The sequence below is a fragment of the Elgaria multicarinata genome, chromosome 2, assembly GCF_023053635.1.
Source record: "Elgaria multicarinata webbii isolate HBS135686 ecotype San Diego chromosome 2, rElgMul1.1.pri, whole genome shotgun sequence".
In the NCBI taxonomy this organism is placed as follows: Eukaryota; Metazoa; Chordata; class Lepidosauria; order Squamata; family Anguidae; genus Elgaria; species Elgaria multicarinata.
The window spans coordinates 123,926,045-123,945,206 of NC_086172.1; the positions used below are offsets into that span (position 1 = coordinate 123,926,045).

The window sequence follows — 19,162 nt, forward strand, 5'->3', positions numbered from 1 at the left end:
TAGGCCTCATCTAGAGTATTGCGTCCAGTTCTGGGCTCCACAATTCAAGAAGGATGCAGACAAGCTGGAGCGTGTTCAGAAGAGGGCAACCAGGATGATCAGAGGTCTAGAAACAAAGCCCTATGAAGAGAGACTGAAAGAACTGGGCATGGTTAGCCTGGAGAAGAGAAGATTGAGGGGAGACATGATAGCACTCTTCAAATACTTAAAAGGTTGTCACACAGAGGAGGGCCAGGATCTCTTCTCGATCCTCCCAGAGTGCAGGACATGGAATAACAGGCTCAAGTTAAAGGAAGCCAGATTCCGGCTGGACATCAGGAAAAACTTCCTAACTGTTAGAGCAGTGTGACGGTGGAATCAGTTACCTAGGGAGGTTGTGGGCTCTCCCACACTAGAGTCCTTCAAGAGGCAGCTGGACAACCATCTGTCAGGGATGCTTTAGGGTGGATTCCTGCATTGAGCAGGGGGTTGGACTTGATGGCCTTGTAGGCCCCTTCCAACTCTGCTATTCTATGATTCTATGTGCTGAAATTCAACAAGTCCATATAGCAGGCCACTATGCTGCAACGGCTTCCACACAGTTGTATTTTAAGCAGCCATTGCACTGCAACTTGTATTATTCGGGCTCAACTTAACAGAGTGCTTCTTTTTCTCATTGCATCTTAATACTTCTTTCTCGTGTTGCAAATGAGAAAGGTCTGTAGTCAAGATTCATATAACTATTCCAAACTAGGTATGCAAAACCTTCCAATGACTTTATGTGGAAATTTTCACCTTCCTGAACACTGGCAGCATATGCTTGGCTTACTTTTGTACAAAACTGGATATGTACTTTTCATAGTTTTTTTTCATCAGTTCACATTGCATATACAATTAGCTTAATTGTATTTTGTTCCCTATTTAGAAGCACGGACTTGACTTAACTGTGTGGAGTGTGAATGGTAGAGTTATGTTGGAATTGGTGTGGCAGCCTTGTGATATGTGTGTGTATATAGCAATATGTATATACATTTATCATTTCATATTACTGAAATGATTTTTAAAAATGGAAAAATAATTTCAGAACTGCTCAAGAATGGTGGGTTATGCAATGGGCATGAAAGAGCTCCAGAACCACTCTACAGTCACTGCAGTCCTTCAGTCTAGAGTAAAAAGCAGGTATTTCAATTCTGTTGGCAGAAGGAAAAAAAACCCAAGAGGAAAGAAAGTGATCCCAACCCAGATTTCCTGAACATTTCAAATCTCTAGAGGCACACACAAGAACAAAAGGAAGGAAGCACTTCAAAGGATGTAGGGAAACGACTTTTGCCACAACACTGTCACAATATGGGGTTCTTTATTCCTTTCTTCATGCCACCTTTGTGAGCTTGAGGTCTCCTGAGATATGTAAAGCGGTAACTCTTTGCATAGGCTGCACACGGTGACTGAAACTGCAAAGCTGACGTCCATCAAGCAGGACCCGAATCTGCTGGTGCTCACATAAGAGCTCCATCTGAAAGAGAATGGAAAGCAAATGAGGACAGTAGATCATAGCGGAGGCGGCAGCAGGGTCTAAGTGCAATGCAAAAGCCCCACAAAATAATGGATATTGAGTGCTTATGTTCTATTATTGATTTCAGAGCAGTATGGTTACTGTCCTCTTGGTGGTTTAGAAAAAGAATTGGAAAGATCACGTTGAAAGATCTACCAGGCTCTAGCTAGTTTCCCTTTTGCTCCTGTCAATACAAATGGAGCAAATGTGGAGGGCATGTTTTGTATTCATATGGTTGCAAGTTCACTCCTTCCTGTCAGGTTCCTGTTAAAGGTTCTAAAGAGCTAGGAAAGAAGACTGCTAGAGGCTTTGGAAAGCTGCTGCCAGTCAGCATAGTAGACAATACTGGGCAAGATGGGGTAATGGTCTGATGATATAAGACAGCTATATCTATCCATATACACACACACACACACAGCCATCATACATGCTATCTAGTAAAAATTACCTTAAATGAATCCTCTGCTGTAAATGGGAAATAAGGAATTGTCTTTTCCTCTTTACCCCATTTCCCAGCAATCCGTGAATTTCGGACAATGGATTTCTCAATAAAACTGACTAGAAGTAATAGCCCAACATCCTCGCTTGTCTGATCATTCATGGGGTCACAGAGCAAAGTCACTGAAAAACTGCAAAGAATAAATATATGATAAGGAACAAAAATTTCAGCATAGAAGTCATAAGGAAAGAGCTTAGTGTGCCTTTTAAGCTGACAAGTATTACCCAGAAGACCTTCTCTTCTGCTGCTCCCAGACTGTGAAATGGCCTGCCGGAGGAGACTCATCAACTTAACAGTCTTTTAGCGTTTAAGAAAGTTATAAAGACTGATCTCTTCCGGCAGGCCTACCCAGTGGAATTTTAGAATGTTTTTAGGATGTTTTAATGTGTACTATGTTTTTAATCAATTTTATGTATTTATACTTATCGTTGTTCCCCTGCCTCGATCCAAATGGAGAGGCGGGTAAGATTTTTTTTTTTAAGGTCATATTTATTTCCACCATAAGTGTAATTACTCATAAAATGCTTACTTCTGCCAGCAACTGGGTAAAAGCAGCTAAACTGCTCTGTCTTAGATCCTGCTCCAGCAATACCAAACTGCCATGAAACATACACCAAATAAGAAAAAGAGCTCACCTACCTTTTTATAGCATGACATCAGAGCACTCTATAAGAGACAGCACAAAGACATGGAATAACAACGCCATTATGTGATGTAACTCCTCGTTCATAGATGTGATAAAAGCAGAAAAGGGGGGCAGCAAATTATTCCTTTTTTTCCTCTTAATTTCCAACTGATTTGTAACACCCACCAGAAAGACACAATTTTCAGAGGAGGTAGCTGTGTTACTCTGCTGCAGCAAAACTAACAAAGTGTTGATTTGGTTGAGTGAAGTCAGAAAAAAATGAAATAAAGAAATTATAAACTGTGACAATTATTTTATTAACAGTGGCCATTCACAAAACAGTTGTTAGTGATAGCAAAGGCATCCTGGCATTGGTAAGCTAATTAACACATGTTGTGTGATAAAAAGCAAGAACTGTATCCCAATTCAGACCAGAGATGACAAAATTGAATTTCCTGATGTGTTGTAATTCAGTGGGGGCTTGCACCAGCAGAGGATAAACTTTTGTCTGCCTGCTGCATGAATTGCCTGTGGATTGTAAGTGTTTGTCATTTTTCAGCTACTGACTTTCCAAGTTGTCCAAAATAACAAAAGGAAGGGGCATGCTAGGGCAGTCCCCCCCCCAATTTAAATTGGAGACCTATGTGTCACTCCAGTATAGTATTTTTATAATGTGTGATAGCAAGAATAATTCAGGCTCAAAGGAGCCCAGTCCCTTTTGTTTTTTCAGGAGTTACTGTTCTGCCTTCTCTGGGGCCAGGTATTATCTTATATCTCGGCATCAGGAGACTTGGAATGATCTCATCACAGCCAAAATAGAGATTGGCAAAATTGCACCTCCTCTACTTCTGCCATCAAGGCTGATTGGAGGAATGAGTCAAGCCCAGAGCAGTGACTCATGCAAAGAGGCAACAAGCAGCCTTAGCAAGGGGGGTGGTAATTCTGCAGTGCCAGTGCCTCAGGATGGTTTTGTGCTCCAACACGCTTCGCAGAGATGGAGCAAAATTATCCATCTCCAGTGGAGGCTGACAGGAAGGAGGCAAGCCCAGAGCACTGAATCATGCAGTTCCAGCAGGCAGTCTCCTCTGTGAGGTTCACAAGAGCCTTTCATTACTGAATCATAGAATTTAAGAGTTGGACATTTCCTTGGAGGTCATCTTGTCAAATTCTCTCCTCAGTGCAGGATGCAATTATTTATTTATTTATTTCTCACAGCAAACTTGGGTGTCCCAGTTAGGAATTTACTGCTTTTGAATCTGGGTTTCTGAAATAAGAGTACTCAGCTATGCTCTATGGAGCTACAATGTTCAGAAATAGTTAATATTTATTTATTTATTTATTTTATTACATTTATATATCGCCCCACAGCCGAAGCTCTCTGGGCGGTTTACAACAATACCTCTCATATTTCATGTTTCTTTTATGTTCTCAAAGAAAGAGAGAGAGAGAGAGGGAGACAATCCCTTTAAAAATAAAATCTGGCAATACTACTCCTTTTTCACCCAAAGAATGCTGTTTTTCGATGGATTATTATAGGTAATCATGGCCAGCTACATCCAAGAAGCTGCTGCCAGAATGCCAAGTGGCACACCTACCTTTTGGGGTTCGGGCATATTACACCCATGATTGTGATTTTCATTGTTGGCCTCAGTCCGCCCTTAATTTCACCAACATATCTCTCCACCTAAATGAGGGGAAAGTCATTTTGAATGTGTGTCTGTTAAATACATCTGTATGATAGCATACAAAACAATGTGATAAATTGCATGTATATTAGAGTGACCATATGGAAAAGAGGACAGGGCTCCTGTACCTTTAATAGTTCCATAGAAAAGGGAATTTCAGCAAGTGCTATTTGCATGCATACAGCACCTGGGGAAATTCCCTCTTCATCACAACAGTTAAAGCTGCAGGAGCCCTGTCCTCTTTTGAATCTGGTCACTCTAGCTAAACATAAGGCATTTTGCAGTTACTCCCACTTTTCTTCCTAAAGGGATTTTTTTCTGGTAAGTAAAAAGATGGAAGAAGCAGTGAGAAAACACAGGTGGAAATGGAAAACAGCATCTGGCCCCACCCCCTTGCAGTTCTGTTAATGAGGCAGTGCAATTGTACAATAAAAACCTGATATAGAAGTGCCCGTAGACTCTTAAGATTAGTAGTTGAATCTCTTGGCGTATGTAACATATGATAGCTAATTACTTGTCTAAAAAACCCTATTTCACTTGCAGAAGGGAACAAACTGACTCTGGTTGTCTACCCAACCCTCCTTTTTTGCTCTTGTGCATCATTGAACAATAAACTAATACTGTTAACAAACTGAAAAGAGACTACTGTGTAAAGATCCTTCTGCTTATATAGTTTCTCTGTGATTCAGCACCTCTGAGGGATCCCTGTATAGCATTGTTTCTGATCAAATATCTGAAAGGCATTTCTGGAATTGGCCCTTTCAGGGAAATGCCATGTCTGAACATTAGTCAGGATTCAAATTGATGCAAAGTTAGAATGATGATCGTAAATAAAAATTCACTCAGTTCTTCCTGTTTGTACACTTACAAAGGAACATTTCCTCTTAGACAGTACAAGTAGACTTTTATACTCACGTTTGTGCTCCCATCATTTTCTGACATCTTATTTTGACCTGGTACACTCATGCCTCCTGAGAAGTCTACAGAAAATGGTTTTCTTTTCTTTTCTTGGATATATACAAAACAAACAAAAGAGCCAGAATAAAGAGAGGATATCATAAGGAACATTATCTCTAGCAAACACCAGTTGACACCACCCACACAGATAGCTGAGTCACAGCTGTCAACATCTTCAAATGGGCATCCTACAGGGTAAGAAGTAAGAAGCTGTACTGGCTTGCAGCTTTGCTAGTGTTCAAGCATTAAGTTCCCAAAACTGGCTTCAGCATGGCCTAGGAAGAATCTCTTTGAGACTGATGTATATTATAAATCAATGTTCAGTGACTATTCAACTATATAAGGGAAATATTTTTGTGGCTTCAGTTCAGAGGCATGCATGTTGCAAGCACGTAAGCAAAGGGGACACCACATTCCAAGTCAAGAAAAAGAAAAAAATATGCATGAATTAGTAGCACTAAATAAAATTCCAGTCATTATAACCTGATATTTTAGAGAATTACACATGCAGTCCCAACGATTTCAAAGGGACTATGTTGAGCAGATCTTTATGCAGTCTCTTCAGAGGTATTAGTAAAGGAAAATACCTTGGACATTTGTACAGATTACTTTCATAGGATGCATAATGGATGTTAATATTTTTGAGTACCACTTTAACATTATTTTTCCATCATGTAGGCCTATCACAGTTTTTGAAGATATGAGTCTTTGATGATTGTTATATCTACCTCGGCAGGCAGTGTCTCTGAAGCAAAACCCTAGCTGCTAATTCAGATCAATTTGACAGGAACCAAACCAGGGACCTTTTGCATATAAAGCCCGAGCTCCATTAGTAAGCAATGTCCATCCATTACTATTTTAAGTAAAACATATTAACAAATGGAGTCCTTATTTCACTTTTAAACAATTAGGAAGCTTGTGTGATTTTTGTCACCTAGATGAAATGAGTTTTCTATTCGAAATTTTGCATCGTTTATACTAGCAATATGTTACAGCCATTCAACATCCGAGCTAGGATAGCTAACAAAAGCCCTGAACAAAGGAATACTGGAGTTGTGGTATTTGTTTCCAAGTTAAATCGTGCAATTTTGTTTTTAAGCAAAATTGGCAGTGGCACCGCAGCAGCAGATCCAACAAAGAGTGCCCCCACCCGATGCAAAATTGGCCATCAGACCCACAGAAGTTGGCCATCTCTGCTTTAAACAGAATTCTGTGCATGCTCAGAGGTACTAGGTACCTTGACTTGGAAGGATGTATGGGAGTGTGCTATTTGCTGATTTAGCCGTGGGAAAAATATTTGTGTGTGTGAGAGGAAGTATTAGGTAGCAATGCCAGAAGAGTCTCAGGGCTTCGGGAAGAGCAAACTGTTCCCTCCCGACTCGGCCTTTCCTTTAAGAAAGACTGAGGGGAGAGGGAATCGTTAGCTACCGCTGCCAGGTGGTGCTCCGTGCACCTCTGAGCAGCGCCGCCGCTGCCTGAAGGCGCCTCCTGCGCCTCACACACACCGGTTTCCTTGGGGAAGAGCGAGTTAACAGGATCTAGCACCACTCCGTGCCGGCTTGAATGATGGCACTGATTGGGCTTCGTTGCCCCAGAGAAAGATGGCGTCCTCCTTGTCCAATAAGCTGATTGCTTCGCCTGTCGCTTCGATCACCTGATCTGTTTTTCAACATGGCCGCGGCAATAGGACTTGTGTCTGTTTGGGAGTAGTGCTAGAACGATCAGGAGACGGGAGGATAAGTGGATCTCGCAGGTGGGTCGGACTCGAGGCAAGAGCTACTGTTTTCCTTTCCCTGCCGCCTTTACAAGCTAGGGAAAGTATGTTAGCAACAGAGAAAACTCCACCCAGCGAGATCAGGCTCAGAGCAGGATGCGAGAGAGCCTCCTTTCTGCAGGAATAATTTTACAAGCTTGGTCGGCTGAAAGGGTTGCCTGCCTGGCTGAACTCTCTTAAGGTGTGTAAGAGAAAACTCAGATTTAACCCCTAGATTTTTCTCTTAGCAAAATTTTATCTCTCCTTTTAGGAGGTGCTTTGCAAGCGAAAGTTGAGTAAATCTGATTTCAGAGTAGTCTCTGATGAGTCGTGGTGTTTCCCTTTTGAAGCAGGAAGATGTATCCATTTGGCAAAGAGGAATCTGCGTCCCTGGAGCGGCTCTTCTGGTTTTTCTGCGAATGTGTGCAGAGGGGAGACTGGGAACTTGCACAGGCCTGTATTCCTCAGTTACATCAGTGGAAGGAGGAAGGCTCTGAAAAAGTGGAAACGATCCTACATGCTCTAGTAGTCTGCCCTTTCCGTTTGAGGTAAGCTCTGACATGATTTTATGTTACTACTTCTAGTTTAATTTATTAGTATGTGGAAGGAGGAGACTCAACATCTAAAATGTGTTACTGTGCAATCCTATTCATTACTATTCAATGTTTTCAATGGGGCTTACTCCCAGGGAAGTGGGTATAGGACTTTAGCCTTAAAGTAACTTTTGAGTTTGTTGTTTGTTTCCTTATTATCATTTATACACTAATGCTTATGCTATAGGGCATAGACCATACGGATATAGGAAGCTACCTTATATTGAGTCAGACCATTGGTCCATCTAGCTTAGTATTATCAACACTGACTGGCAGCAGCTCTCCAGGGTTTCAGGCAGGAATATTAGCCTTCCTTGGAGATATCAGGAATATTATGTTTAATTGCTTGAGGGCTTCTCAGAAGCATCTGGGCACAGGTTGCTGGAGTAATGAGCTTTTACAGTGCAATCCTAAGAGGCTGGAGGTATGTGTGTAAACTGGAGGATCCTTCGTCATTTCCCAAGTCACACTGGCTTGCACAGGTCATTGCGGGGTGGGGCACAGTCTTACCTATTCCTAGCCAACGTGGTGCTTTTCCCTCCTTCCTCCCACCGATTGGTACCAGTGGTGGTGAGTTTATTGTGCTAGTTCCAGGCTCATGTAGAGGATGGGCCAGATCCTGGGACCTTGCTATTGAATGGAGGGGCCTTGGATCCAGCAGATCCAAGGCTGCCTCCATCCTATCCCTAGAATGCCCCGTTTTGGGGTCTAACAGAGTTTTTCGTGGGTGTATTGCAGAGTTCCAGGCATATGCCGCTGCCCCCACCCCCCCGCTAGTCGGGCGCTTTTCTGCTGCTGGAGAAGCACCGCTGCCCCATCCAAACCCTCCCTGAATGGCTTTCTGAAGGGATTTGGATTAAGGTGGCCAAGCAGGGTAGTTTTTATGAGGAAATGGGCAGCTGTCTAGATTTTTTTCTAATAAAGTCTTGTTAGTTTTTTAAAAAAAACATTCAGCCAAATTCAACTTGAGATATTACATGCATGGAAGCAGGGTGCTAAATATGTATTCTTAGCTCTTTAAAACATTTTAATCCCGGTGGTCAGCTTTTTGGGAATGGGAAGTAGCCCTTCCATCCCTGTTAAAAGTTGATTGGCAAGGCTGCAGCTTAAAAACCACAAACCTTTATGTATCCTGCCCTGGCTGCTCTGTGTGTCCTCCATTGATTGAGGTGTATTGAGTTTTTCTTCTACAATAGAGAATTGGTGTTTGTTTGTTTGTTGTTTTTGGTAACTTACTTTTATTTAGAACCTAGGATTTTAATTTGTGTTGCTTTTAACATAGACATGCTGCCAGGCCAACACAAATTCTGAAGCCTGAACCATTACTTCATCCTAGCTTTTTACAATTGTTTACTGTGTTTCATGAGAATATAGGAATTGCACATCCCCTTGGAACTATTTTTCCTCTGGTTTGGAGAAATGACAGTGGTGGTATTTTCAGAACAATCTATGTAGCTTATAAGACACCATGGCTTAAAATGATGTGTCTGGGGCAAAAAAGCAGATGTTGCATTCTTCAACACTCTCCTTTCCCCTACCCCAGCAGATATATTGCCATATGACACATTCAGAACTACTAGAATGTAGCTGAGGGGTAGGCAAGATGTTTGGGTGACTGGAACTAAAGGGTATATTGGGAAGTGTATGGGTGTGTGACATGATTTTGTATTTATTCAGTGTGGACCATTGTTTTGGGGAATGGTTGCTAGGGTTGCAATTGAAATCATAATTACTTAAGAGTAATTTCCACTGAAGTTGTTAGGACTTCTGGATAACTGGATTTAGGTTATAAATGTTTAATTCTTTTGGTTTATGTTGTTTTTATAGGTGTGGAGCAAACCACAGTCCTCAAAAACTTGCTTGGTTTTGGCTTCTTGTGTTGCAGAAGTGGCTAGCGTGGGAACAGGTAAAGATGTATTTTTTCCCAATTCCAAATAGGAAAGTAATTTGTCCAGAGTAGAGATCTTTTATAGTACTCAACAAAGTCTGAGAATTGTTGTTGCAACAATGACAAAAAGTCTCAAGGCTTTCACTATAATAAAAAAGTATTTTTTAAAATAACCTAACTAGTATTCTTTGCCTACTATGGGTTGGACCCAGAGATAGTCGCCTTAAAGTAAACCTACTGAAATAAATGGGAATTCTTTTAGTCATTAGCCATTGCTCGGTGGGTCTATTCTAAACCTGAATCCAATCCAATCCTGAATGGGGGGAAAACAGACCTTGGTCAAGACTATAAAATGATATGTTACATTCTTCCTTGGACTATTAAACTAGTGTAAATCCTGTTTATTGTCCAAACTTAGAAGTGTGTTATAAACACAAATCTAGGTTTATAACTACCAACAAGTTGCTGGTGCTAATTGACTAATTGCAAATAGGCATGCAATCCATTTGCACTGGAAGTTTCAAAGTAGACTGGAAAACTACTTGCAATCATTCTCCAGTTCCTAAAGCAGCTCTAAAACAGCTTGTGAATAAGAGCTCAATAAATAGTTTGTATAGCTAATCTAATATGTATTTCCCCCATTTTTCTTTATCTCCTCTGAAACTATTCAAGAAACCTCTCCCTGCAGCCCTCCAGAAAGAAACTGAATTCTTACTTCTCTTAGAAGAACTGGAAAAGGATGTCCCCCGTGCCGTTCTAAAGGTATGATTCCCTGTTGAGGGAGAACATGGTACAGCTATATTGCTGATAGCGCAGAAGTGTTTGAGCAGACCACTCAGACCATTGGTTGGTAGAACCATCAATGTTAAAATTGCATTAATTTTGGGAGGTGCTACTTTTAAGGCATGTGAAGCTCATGTGTGAAGGGTGAATTTAGCTGCAGTTAAGGTGGTCAAGTTGGAGGTCCTGAAATTCCTCTGAAATATGGGAGGTCACCACTTCAGTTGTTTATCTGACTCCAAGCATGTTTAGTAATTTTGATTAGATGTGAAAGTAACAAATAACATGAGCTTGCTTGATTTGTTGCATGGTTTGATTTGTTGCTTGCATGGTTTGATTTGTTGTCTCTAGCAAAGGTTTCCCTTATTGCTGGTTTACTGAGAGACATCCACAACCTTCTGCAAATGGAATAATTGCTCTGGGTTATTCCTTTAAAGAGCGCAATCATTCTTTCTTTGAATGTATTTATTCTGAAAAAGACTGTAATTCTCAGTGGGTAGAGCTCATGTTTTGCATGCAAATGGTCCCAGGTTCAGTCCCTTGCATCTCCAGGGAAAGCTGAGGAAAACCCTCGCCTGAAACCCTGAAGAGCTGCTGCCAGTCAGTCTAGATGCACCAGTAGTCTGAGTCATTATAAAGCAGCTTTCTATTTAGCTTCTTATCATTGCTTTGTTCTGTTCCCATGAGGATGGGTTTGTTTACTGTGTTTTGGCCTAGATGCTAAATTCTGAACCTCCCAACATAATTCCTAAAGAGGAGGGGGACCTAAGGCAGGCGAGAAATCCTGCCTCCTTTTGTGTGGTAAAATTGTGAGGGTTACTTCCATTGTTGAGAAGTCTTTCACTCTTAAGGCCCATAATGAAGAAGTGTTTAGGCTGCTGACTCTCCCTAACTCTCTTAGCCAAAAAGGTAGTCAGCCAGAGATAAGGAACTGTGATAGGGGTTTGGTGTTTGTGCCAAACTGTTAGTCTTTTCAAATTTCCTGTTACTTTGGTTTCAGTTCTTTCTTTCTTTTTTGTTTCTTTTGTTTTATTGGGTTGGGGCCAGAGTTGCCCTCCTGGGAATGAAGAGCTTCTTCCATGGGGGCGGGGAGCAGCTTCTAATAATAGGTGCCCTAACCCTCCAAAGCAGATTTCAGGGTGCTACAAGGAAGGGGTGTGTGTAGAATTTGCAAAAATGGCCTCTCCCCACCTGGATCATCTTTGCAGAGTTTGGGTCCGTAAAATTCTGGATCCAACTCATTGATTATTTTCATAACAGATAATACAGTAAACAATAAACAGAAATCTGACTCCCTTGCTATATATAACAAAAACAGTTATAATTATATTTGACTTCTGCAGCTGCTAACTTGATATCTGAATCTGATATCACCAAGCACCGATTAAATACCAAAAGGTGCAGTTGGTTTAATTTCTTCAGTACCACTTTTTTTAGAATTCTTCTTTTTTAAGAGATCTTCAATTTCTTATTGCTATATTACATGTTTAAGGAATTCCATTCAAGAGCATGAATGCTGATAGATGAGCCAAGTGCTCCAGGTCAGCCTTCTCCAACTTGATGCCCTCAGGAGCTTTGGACTTCCAACTCCCATCAGCCCCGGCCAACATGGGCAGTGGTCAGAAATGCTGGCAGTTGTAGTCCAAAACATCTGGAGAGCACCAGGTTGGAGAAGGCTGTTTCCGGATCATGGGTGGTGATATAAAAAAAAATGCAGTCAGAAACTAAGGTTTTTCTGACTGTAGTTATCTGTATCTGTGGCTTGTTGTATAGTGACTATGGTGGGAAACCCCTTAAATAGAAGTGAAAGAGGAAAGAAAATGACATTCCTGCACAGGATGCAGCTTGTTTAGCTTTCTCTTGAATATGAACTAGATTTTTTCTCTACCTCTTTTTAAATGGAAAGCTGATAAATATTTATTTGACTTGAAGAATTCTCTGCCCTGGGTTTTGTGTTTGTGTGTAGAAGAAATTAAAAAAGCAGGTATTGTATGTGAAAATATTTTGAATGAAATGGTGGATTGCTGATTAGCAGTCACTTTCATAATTTTCCTCCAAAGAACTTGGCATGAATAAAAGAAACTTATTCAGGTCTTCCAACTGGGAATTGATGGCATTCTGTTACCTTGGGATGGCTCCTCTCTCTGATCCAGGTAGGCAGGCAGGCAGGCTCCAGTTTTCCAGGGGAAGTGCCACCGCCCTTCTAGACTGACCCTGCCCAGCATGCATTTGGTCCGGTTGGTGCTCTCAGGAGCCCAACCTATACCTCATTAAATTAGTTACTTTCTTACTTTATTTTTCCTTTTAAAAATTAGTGTTTTTTAGCATCCCCCCCTCTACTACAGCCCTCCCAATACTGTAAGGCTTACACATTGTTTTAACTGTTTTAATTGGGTTTACTGCTTTTAAATTCTATACTGGTTTTAGCTTGATTAATGGTTTAATTTGTTTTTAGCTGTATATATTGTTTTATATTCTATAATTTTATCTCTACGCCGCCCTGAGATCCTAGTGATATAGGGCAGGATACAAATGTTTAAATTAATAAATAAATAAATAAGGACATTGGAAGATGTTGGGATGGGGGACGACAATGTATTGATCTAGCGACTTCTCCTACTGAGAAGGTCGTTTGCCCTGAAACTTCCCTCATTTCCTTCTGTTCTCATTAATGTCAATAGCTGATTGGTGGGAGATTCAGGACAGATAAAGAAGGCTATCAATGGCTACTAGTCCTCATGACTACGTGCTACCCCCAGTATCAGAGACAGTAAGCCTATGTCCACCCGTTGCTGGGGAACATGGGTGGGAGGGTGCTATTGCACTCATGTCCTGCTTGTGGGTTCCTGATCAACACCTGAACAGAATGCTGGACCCGTGGTCTGATCCAGCATGGCTTGTACGTTCTTTATGTCACATTCTCCTCCTGGATTTTTCTTCTTCTATTTTTATATTGGTATTAAACACTTGGGAGCCCTGGACAAACATTTTAATGGTATTCGTTATGATGTTTCTTTGGGTTTCTTTTGCCAATGGCCTAGTTCACATAAGAGCACTAAAACAACCCTCCATGTGTCCAGATGAACCTGGCTGACTGCTGCAGCTATTGGTTCTGATACACATACTATCATTAGGTTGAGAACCTTATTCTAATCCTCTCTCCACCCACACTAGTACCTGCCTGGCCATTTACTCATTAAAACTCTGGCACCATGGGGATTCTTCTTACAATACCAGATAGGACCAAGGAAGCAACACAACACAACTTCATTGGTTCCTCTCTGATGTTGCATGAAGATTCCATGCATCCTGGACGATGGACGATAAAGCAGGAGGTAGCTGTGGCAAGCACATAGGGCTGGAATGGGGCCGTCCAGCTGACTACAGCATTTGTTAGAACCCATTTATTTATTTATATTATAGTACTTTTATCCATCCCTTTAGCCAAAAAGGCTCTCAAGGCGGCTTACAAAAATATTTCTTAAGAAAAGTCCCTGCCCACAGGCTTACAATCAAAAAAGCATGACACAAAAGGAAAGGGGATTGGAGGGGGGAGGGGGAAAAAGTGAATTCAGGCACTTGATTCTTAGTTGTAAAGTTCAGCAGCTGCTTCCTTTCCCTCTGATGGCCTCAGCAGCAACAGTTGGTAGCAGGAAGGTGGTAGCTCTCAGCTGGACCCAGGCACGATGGAAAGGTGCCTGGCTGCTGCTTTCTTTACCCATAGTAGCTAGAGCCAGCATCAGGCTTCTGACTGTGAAGACGCTCTCTTTAGGACTCCAGTATGATTAGGGGCAATGCTGCTGAGTTACTCCATATTTAATGTCTGTTTCTCAAACCGATTTATGGGGGGAAATGACTTGCTCTTTTCCCGGCTGTGTTTTTTCTTTTTCAGGAGCTATACGAAGCTTTTCAAGACAGGCACACGTTGAGTAGCAGGCAAAGGGATGGATCCATACATAAATTTAGTGTGGAGGTGCTCTCTGCTCTCCGAAAAATGCTCTTGCAGGCTCCTCGGAGGCTGCAAGCCATGTTGGAGCTTCTCCAGAGAGAGCCTGCTGAAGGTGGCTCTTCACTGGCACCCAGTTTCTCCCTGCAACACATCTTTATTGGCTTTCTTTGGGACTCCCTAAAAGTTTTGAAGCGTCTGCAGCTAAATCCAGAATTATCGAAATCAGATTGGAGTGAGGCTGTAGATGAAATCTATCATGCCCTTAGCCTGTTGAATTTGGACGTGGAGAATCAGAGCGGAGAGCTGCGCCTTCTCTTCAGGGAGCTTCTGGATGCTTGTTGGGCGGAACGGAGCCCACTGAGGGAAGAACGGCTGCTCAGCTGTCTGCTGAGGAAAGGTAGCTGTGCCTTGCTCAGTCTGTTCGGCAGCGTGTTTGTTGAGAAGACGAGAGAGAAACTGCTGGGGCTGAAGTCACCGGGCAAAGGTTTGTTCTTACGTTTTTGTGGCCTCAGCCAGCAGTATGCAAATGGCAGCCCATGGGCCTAATCCAGCCCCTACCAGGATTCTGTGTCATCTTCCCCCACCCCCTTCCAATGTAACGGCCCTATGCAAAGTGAGAGGGCCCCTTAGAGGAAGGGCCCCTGCAAGGATCCACCGATTTGTGCTCTTTGCCCCACTTCAATAATATAATGGCCTGGAAGTAGAGTGTGGCACAGGATGGCCTAACAGCTGCGGTGCCATCAACCTCAATACGCCTGTCTGTTGTTTCCATGCACTACACTTTGTTTAAGCAATGAAAATAAAACGTAGTTTCCAACTAGTGACTTTCCTCAGATAGTATTAGGCACGGTTTTGTGTCTTGATGCAGAATCATAAGCAGATTTGAAATTTTTTTTGTAGTGCTGATTGGGAACTTTTTACAATATATATATTTCCATGTAATGTATTTTTTTTAAAAAAAAATGATTCGAAGCAAGTCCTATAGTTTAAAGTGATACAGCCATGTTGGCTAGAGATAATGAGACTTTTGGCTCAGTTCAGACAACACGTTAGTCAGCACAGTGTGAAAACCCCATTCAACGGTTGAGTTTTTAGGAGGTACTCCCCATACAACATGTTTTAACTCCACCGTTGTGTGATTGTGGGCTACCGTGGAGTTGAGTAAAATCCAGCGTGACATTGATGACAGTTTCTCCCCCCTCTCCTCCCCCACTCCTCCCGATGGTATCCCATCAGCCATTGCTGCAAAAAAAAATCCCAGCAGCTCTCCTAGAGCGGCACTTGCTCCTTTCACCAATCTTGCCAGAGAACTCTGTACCTAGTGGGAAAAGTAAACTCAAAGGCTGGGTTCACACAACACACTAACCCACCACGGGTTATTGTGTTGTCAGAATGCAGTATGTTTTTCACAGGGTGGGTTATCATGTTGTCCGAACGTAACATGTTTTCCCCAGGGTGGCTTGTTAACCATGCAGTGTGATTTATTTTTCTTGAACAAGCCACCTTGAGAACCCATGGCTTGCTGTTGGGTTGTTCAGTGTGGTTAACAAGACACATTGCATGGTTAACAAGCCATCCTGTGGAAAAAGCACTGCATTCAGACAACACGATAACCCACGGTTCAACAACAACCCGCAAATGGGTGGGCTAGGATGCTGTGTGAACCTGCAGTGTGAACTTGCAGGTGATTTTCATTATCTGGAAGAGAACCTAATTGGCTTATTCCTTTGAAGTGTTCGGAAATTACATAATTTAGTGGAGAGATACCTCCCCCATCCTCTGCTGTTAGTGGTTCTCAAGAGTCCAAATTTATTAGCACAGGTTAACTCAGGCTAACTACGAGGATGCACCACCTGATTCCATCCCTTCCATCATGTTCCAGCGGAGCATGAGGCGCATGCATGAGTACCACGGTCTCCAATGCATGGAGGATGGTGTGGGTGCAAGGAAGGGGAGGGGCCAGTGAGCATCTTCCCACTCTCCCTTCTCATGTTTCCAACTGTGTAAGGGCTTAACGCCTGAATAGGGCTTCTGTATCTTGACTAAATGTGAAATTAACCGCAGTTATGGATATTCCAGGTACATCTGAACAGGTGGATGCTGAGCGGGCAGTGATGGCATTATTCTTGGATCATGAACAGGCTTATTCCTGGAAAGCTGCCTATTTCTACTGTCTTATCAGCAACAAACACTTTTTGGAACAAATTCTGGTAAATCCCAAATGAGGCATAAGAAAAAGCAAATAATGAATTGTGTTGATGCCAATGTATTGGAACTAAGGAAAGAACTCAGTGAATAGCACTCAGGCCATTAACATTGAGATCTCTGCCAAATGTTCTGCAGTTTTAGTGGCTCAATGGTTAGGTCAGTAAACCGCAAGCTAGGATCTTTGTTCTTATCTAGCTCTTTACAGTGGGCTTCGTCCAATCAACTTTTACTCATGCAGCTTCCTCTCCTCCCCCCAGATTTGCTGTGGAGGATCTGCCACACCTCCAGAGCAGATGTGGGGGATGCACATGGAGCTGCATGGGGGAGGATGAATTTATTCTGCCAGGGGTCCATTCTGTGGGACACCATTGGATGCAACCCTCTGATTCATTCCTTGTCTTAAGTATTTCTCACTTGGGTTGATTTATACCTGAAAGAAGGGCCTAGAAATGGAGATCATGATGATGATTTATATTTGTACACCGCCCCATAGCCGAGGCTCTCTGGGTGGTTTACATAGGATAGATTAGTAAGTGTAAAGCCCTTCATATGTTTTGAAGTGAGTTGTGAAAGTTCTGAAACAAGAGAATAAAGAGGTGACTACAATTTAAATTGGTTGAACCACGTATAGATATAAGCATCTGTCAATGCAGAATCAGGCCCAAGATCCCCCCTTCCTTCCTAGCCTGACTCCTTGAGATCTCAGGCAAGGATCTACCTGCTCAAGATCTTTTAATTGGAGATGCCTGAGAATGAATATGGAACCTTGATGCATGCAAAGCACATGCTCTTCCCCAGAGCCATGTTCCCCCTGATTTGTTCTAGGCCAGTAAAAGCTGTGGATCATCACTATCCCAGCATGTTTCACTTCTGTATAAAATCCTGAAGGGATCTTTCAGAACTAGAAAAGAATGGTGTTGCAATGACAGGTTTATGCATATGTTTTCCAGCGACTGCTTCCCTGCAGCCCAGAGAAAGAGAAAAATCTCTGCGAGCTGTTCCGGTGATAACAACTTCAACATTTCATGGATCAGTTGTAGCAATAACCCTTCTCCCAGTTCTGGTATTCCACAGTTTTAGACTAAACAAGTGGTTCTTTCTCTAGATCACGGCATTAACTTTATTGAAAAGGGAAGACTTCTCCAGCCTCAGCAGTTTACTGAGGCAGGAATTCAGCCACCTCAGTCGTCTCCTCATATTGCTAGGATGGACTCAGTGTCGCAGTTTAGAATCGGCAAAAATGCTGCTGTGGACTCTTCACAAATCTCAGGCAAGTCAGACCACATCATGCATGTGGAGAAGGCGCAATGTTTTCTTTGTTTTTATTCAAGTCAGTTCCTGAGGTGAGAAATTGAAGGGCTTGTTTGTATAAATGGATGTAAACCTGATACGACTTCTCGCCTCTCTACTTTTTTTTTTTAAAAAAAACAGGGACTCCATAATGACTCGGTATTGAAAGACTTCTGTGATGGCCTGTGTGCTCAAGTGGATGTTCTTGAGTGGTGTATACAGCGGAACAGGTAACACATTGTGGGTTAATTCTTCTGGCAAAGTTCTTTCTCCCCCAACTGAGAATGACTTGTACTGACACATAATGAGAGTGACCTCGTTTAGCACGTGCTGATTCAGTCCATAAATGGCTTATGGCTGTAACTGTGGGGGAAAAGGGGAAGAATCCTCTCTTTGGGAATGACTGGGCCCTTAACAATTCTCCACTCTCCACCTGATTTCTCCCCCAGCTCCCATTCTTCCTTTCAGCTGTCCTTGCCCAGCCCATCAGCTCCTATTGTCCATAAAGCCTCTTCTTCCACCTTATGCCCACCACCTTCCTCTCTGCCACTTCAGTATCAAAATACCAAAACCACGTTTATAGTGGAGCTATAGCTCTACATATTCTGAACAAAATAATCGAAACCTTGTGATCTGCACTGAAAGAATATTATCCAAACAAGCAGATTTGTATGCTTAATTTATGGAATATGGACATTTATTGTGTTTTTTTGGTGCAAATCTGTTGCAGGGAGTTCTAAACCATTTGTTCATACTTCATATATGCTGCTTTGGGCTCCTGGGATGAAGGCTAGGGCAATGGAGACATGTTTTCCAGTTCTGTGGAAATATTTATGTCTGTCCTTGTCACTGGTGACTCCTGACTGCATTCCAAAATTAGATTGTATGGTGTGCTTAAAACTCACACACCCCTTTATGGAATGTTACGATGGCCTTATAGGCCCATTCCAACTCTACGATTCTCCAATTCTACTGTTCTATGAGTCTATGAATCCTTAAGAAAAGAGTCCAGATTGCAAGCCAATTGTGCTGCTTATTGAAACTAGGCATCCTTTCTCTTGCAGTAATATTATCCCAGAGAAGGTTCTTCTGCAGCACTTACACAGTCTGGAGTGCCACTCTTCCCTTTACCTTCTCCACCATTTTACCAATCTCTTGGCCCTGAATGAAGAAGAGGTCGTCGAACTTCTGCAGAAAAGTCCAGTCAGGGACATAGACTTTCAAGGTAAATTGCATAAGGGGTATGGATATGACCAAGTGTTCATCTAACCTCTGTCAGGTTTTTAAAACAACAGCAACACTTCTACTGATAAAGTTACATACACATTTGTTTGTTGTGCTGAAGAACATGGGTGGTAGTGTTCTCAGCTTGTCTCCTAACAATATCTTGTAGGGGTGTTGGGT

The 19,162-nt window shown here is 42.2% G+C and overlaps 2 protein-coding genes across 2 annotated transcripts in view; one reads left to right on the forward strand and one right to left on the reverse strand.

Moving 5' to 3' along the window:
• Window positions 1-1,319: 1,319 nt before the first annotated feature.
• On the reverse strand, window positions 1,320-5,403 carry LOC134393752 (galectin-related protein A-like). Its single transcript, XM_063118842.1, has 4 exons — window positions 5,256-5,403; window positions 4,251-4,339; window positions 1,980-2,160; window positions 1,320-1,492 (listed from the first exon to the last, which is right to left on the reverse strand). Exons 1-4 carry the CDS (start codon window positions 5,397-5,399, stop codon window positions 1,349-1,351), a joined length of 558 nt encoding a protein of 185 aa, XP_062974912.1. The 5' UTR covers window positions 5,400-5,403; the 3' UTR covers window positions 1,320-1,348.
• A 1,570-nt stretch (window positions 5,404-6,973) lies between these two features.
• ZFYVE26 (zinc finger FYVE-type containing 26) overlaps window positions 6,974-19,162 on the forward strand; it is a 67,366-nt gene continuing 55,177 nt past the window's right edge. The window contains exons 1-9 of the mRNA XM_063117567.1: window positions 6,974-7,252; window positions 7,401-7,598; window positions 9,471-9,549; window positions 10,204-10,293; window positions 14,204-14,744; window positions 16,340-16,470; window positions 17,574-17,738; window positions 17,900-17,988; window positions 18,823-18,983. Coding sequence (XP_062973637.1) covers window positions 7,408-7,598; window positions 9,471-9,549; window positions 10,204-10,293; window positions 14,204-14,744; window positions 16,340-16,470; window positions 17,574-17,738; window positions 17,900-17,988; window positions 18,823-18,983 — 1,447 coding nt within the window. The 5' untranslated portion in view covers window positions 6,974-7,252; window positions 7,401-7,407. The remainder of the gene's footprint in view (window positions 7,253-7,400; window positions 7,599-9,470; window positions 9,550-10,203; window positions 10,294-14,203; window positions 14,745-16,339; window positions 16,471-17,573; window positions 17,739-17,899; window positions 17,989-18,822; window positions 18,984-19,162) is intronic.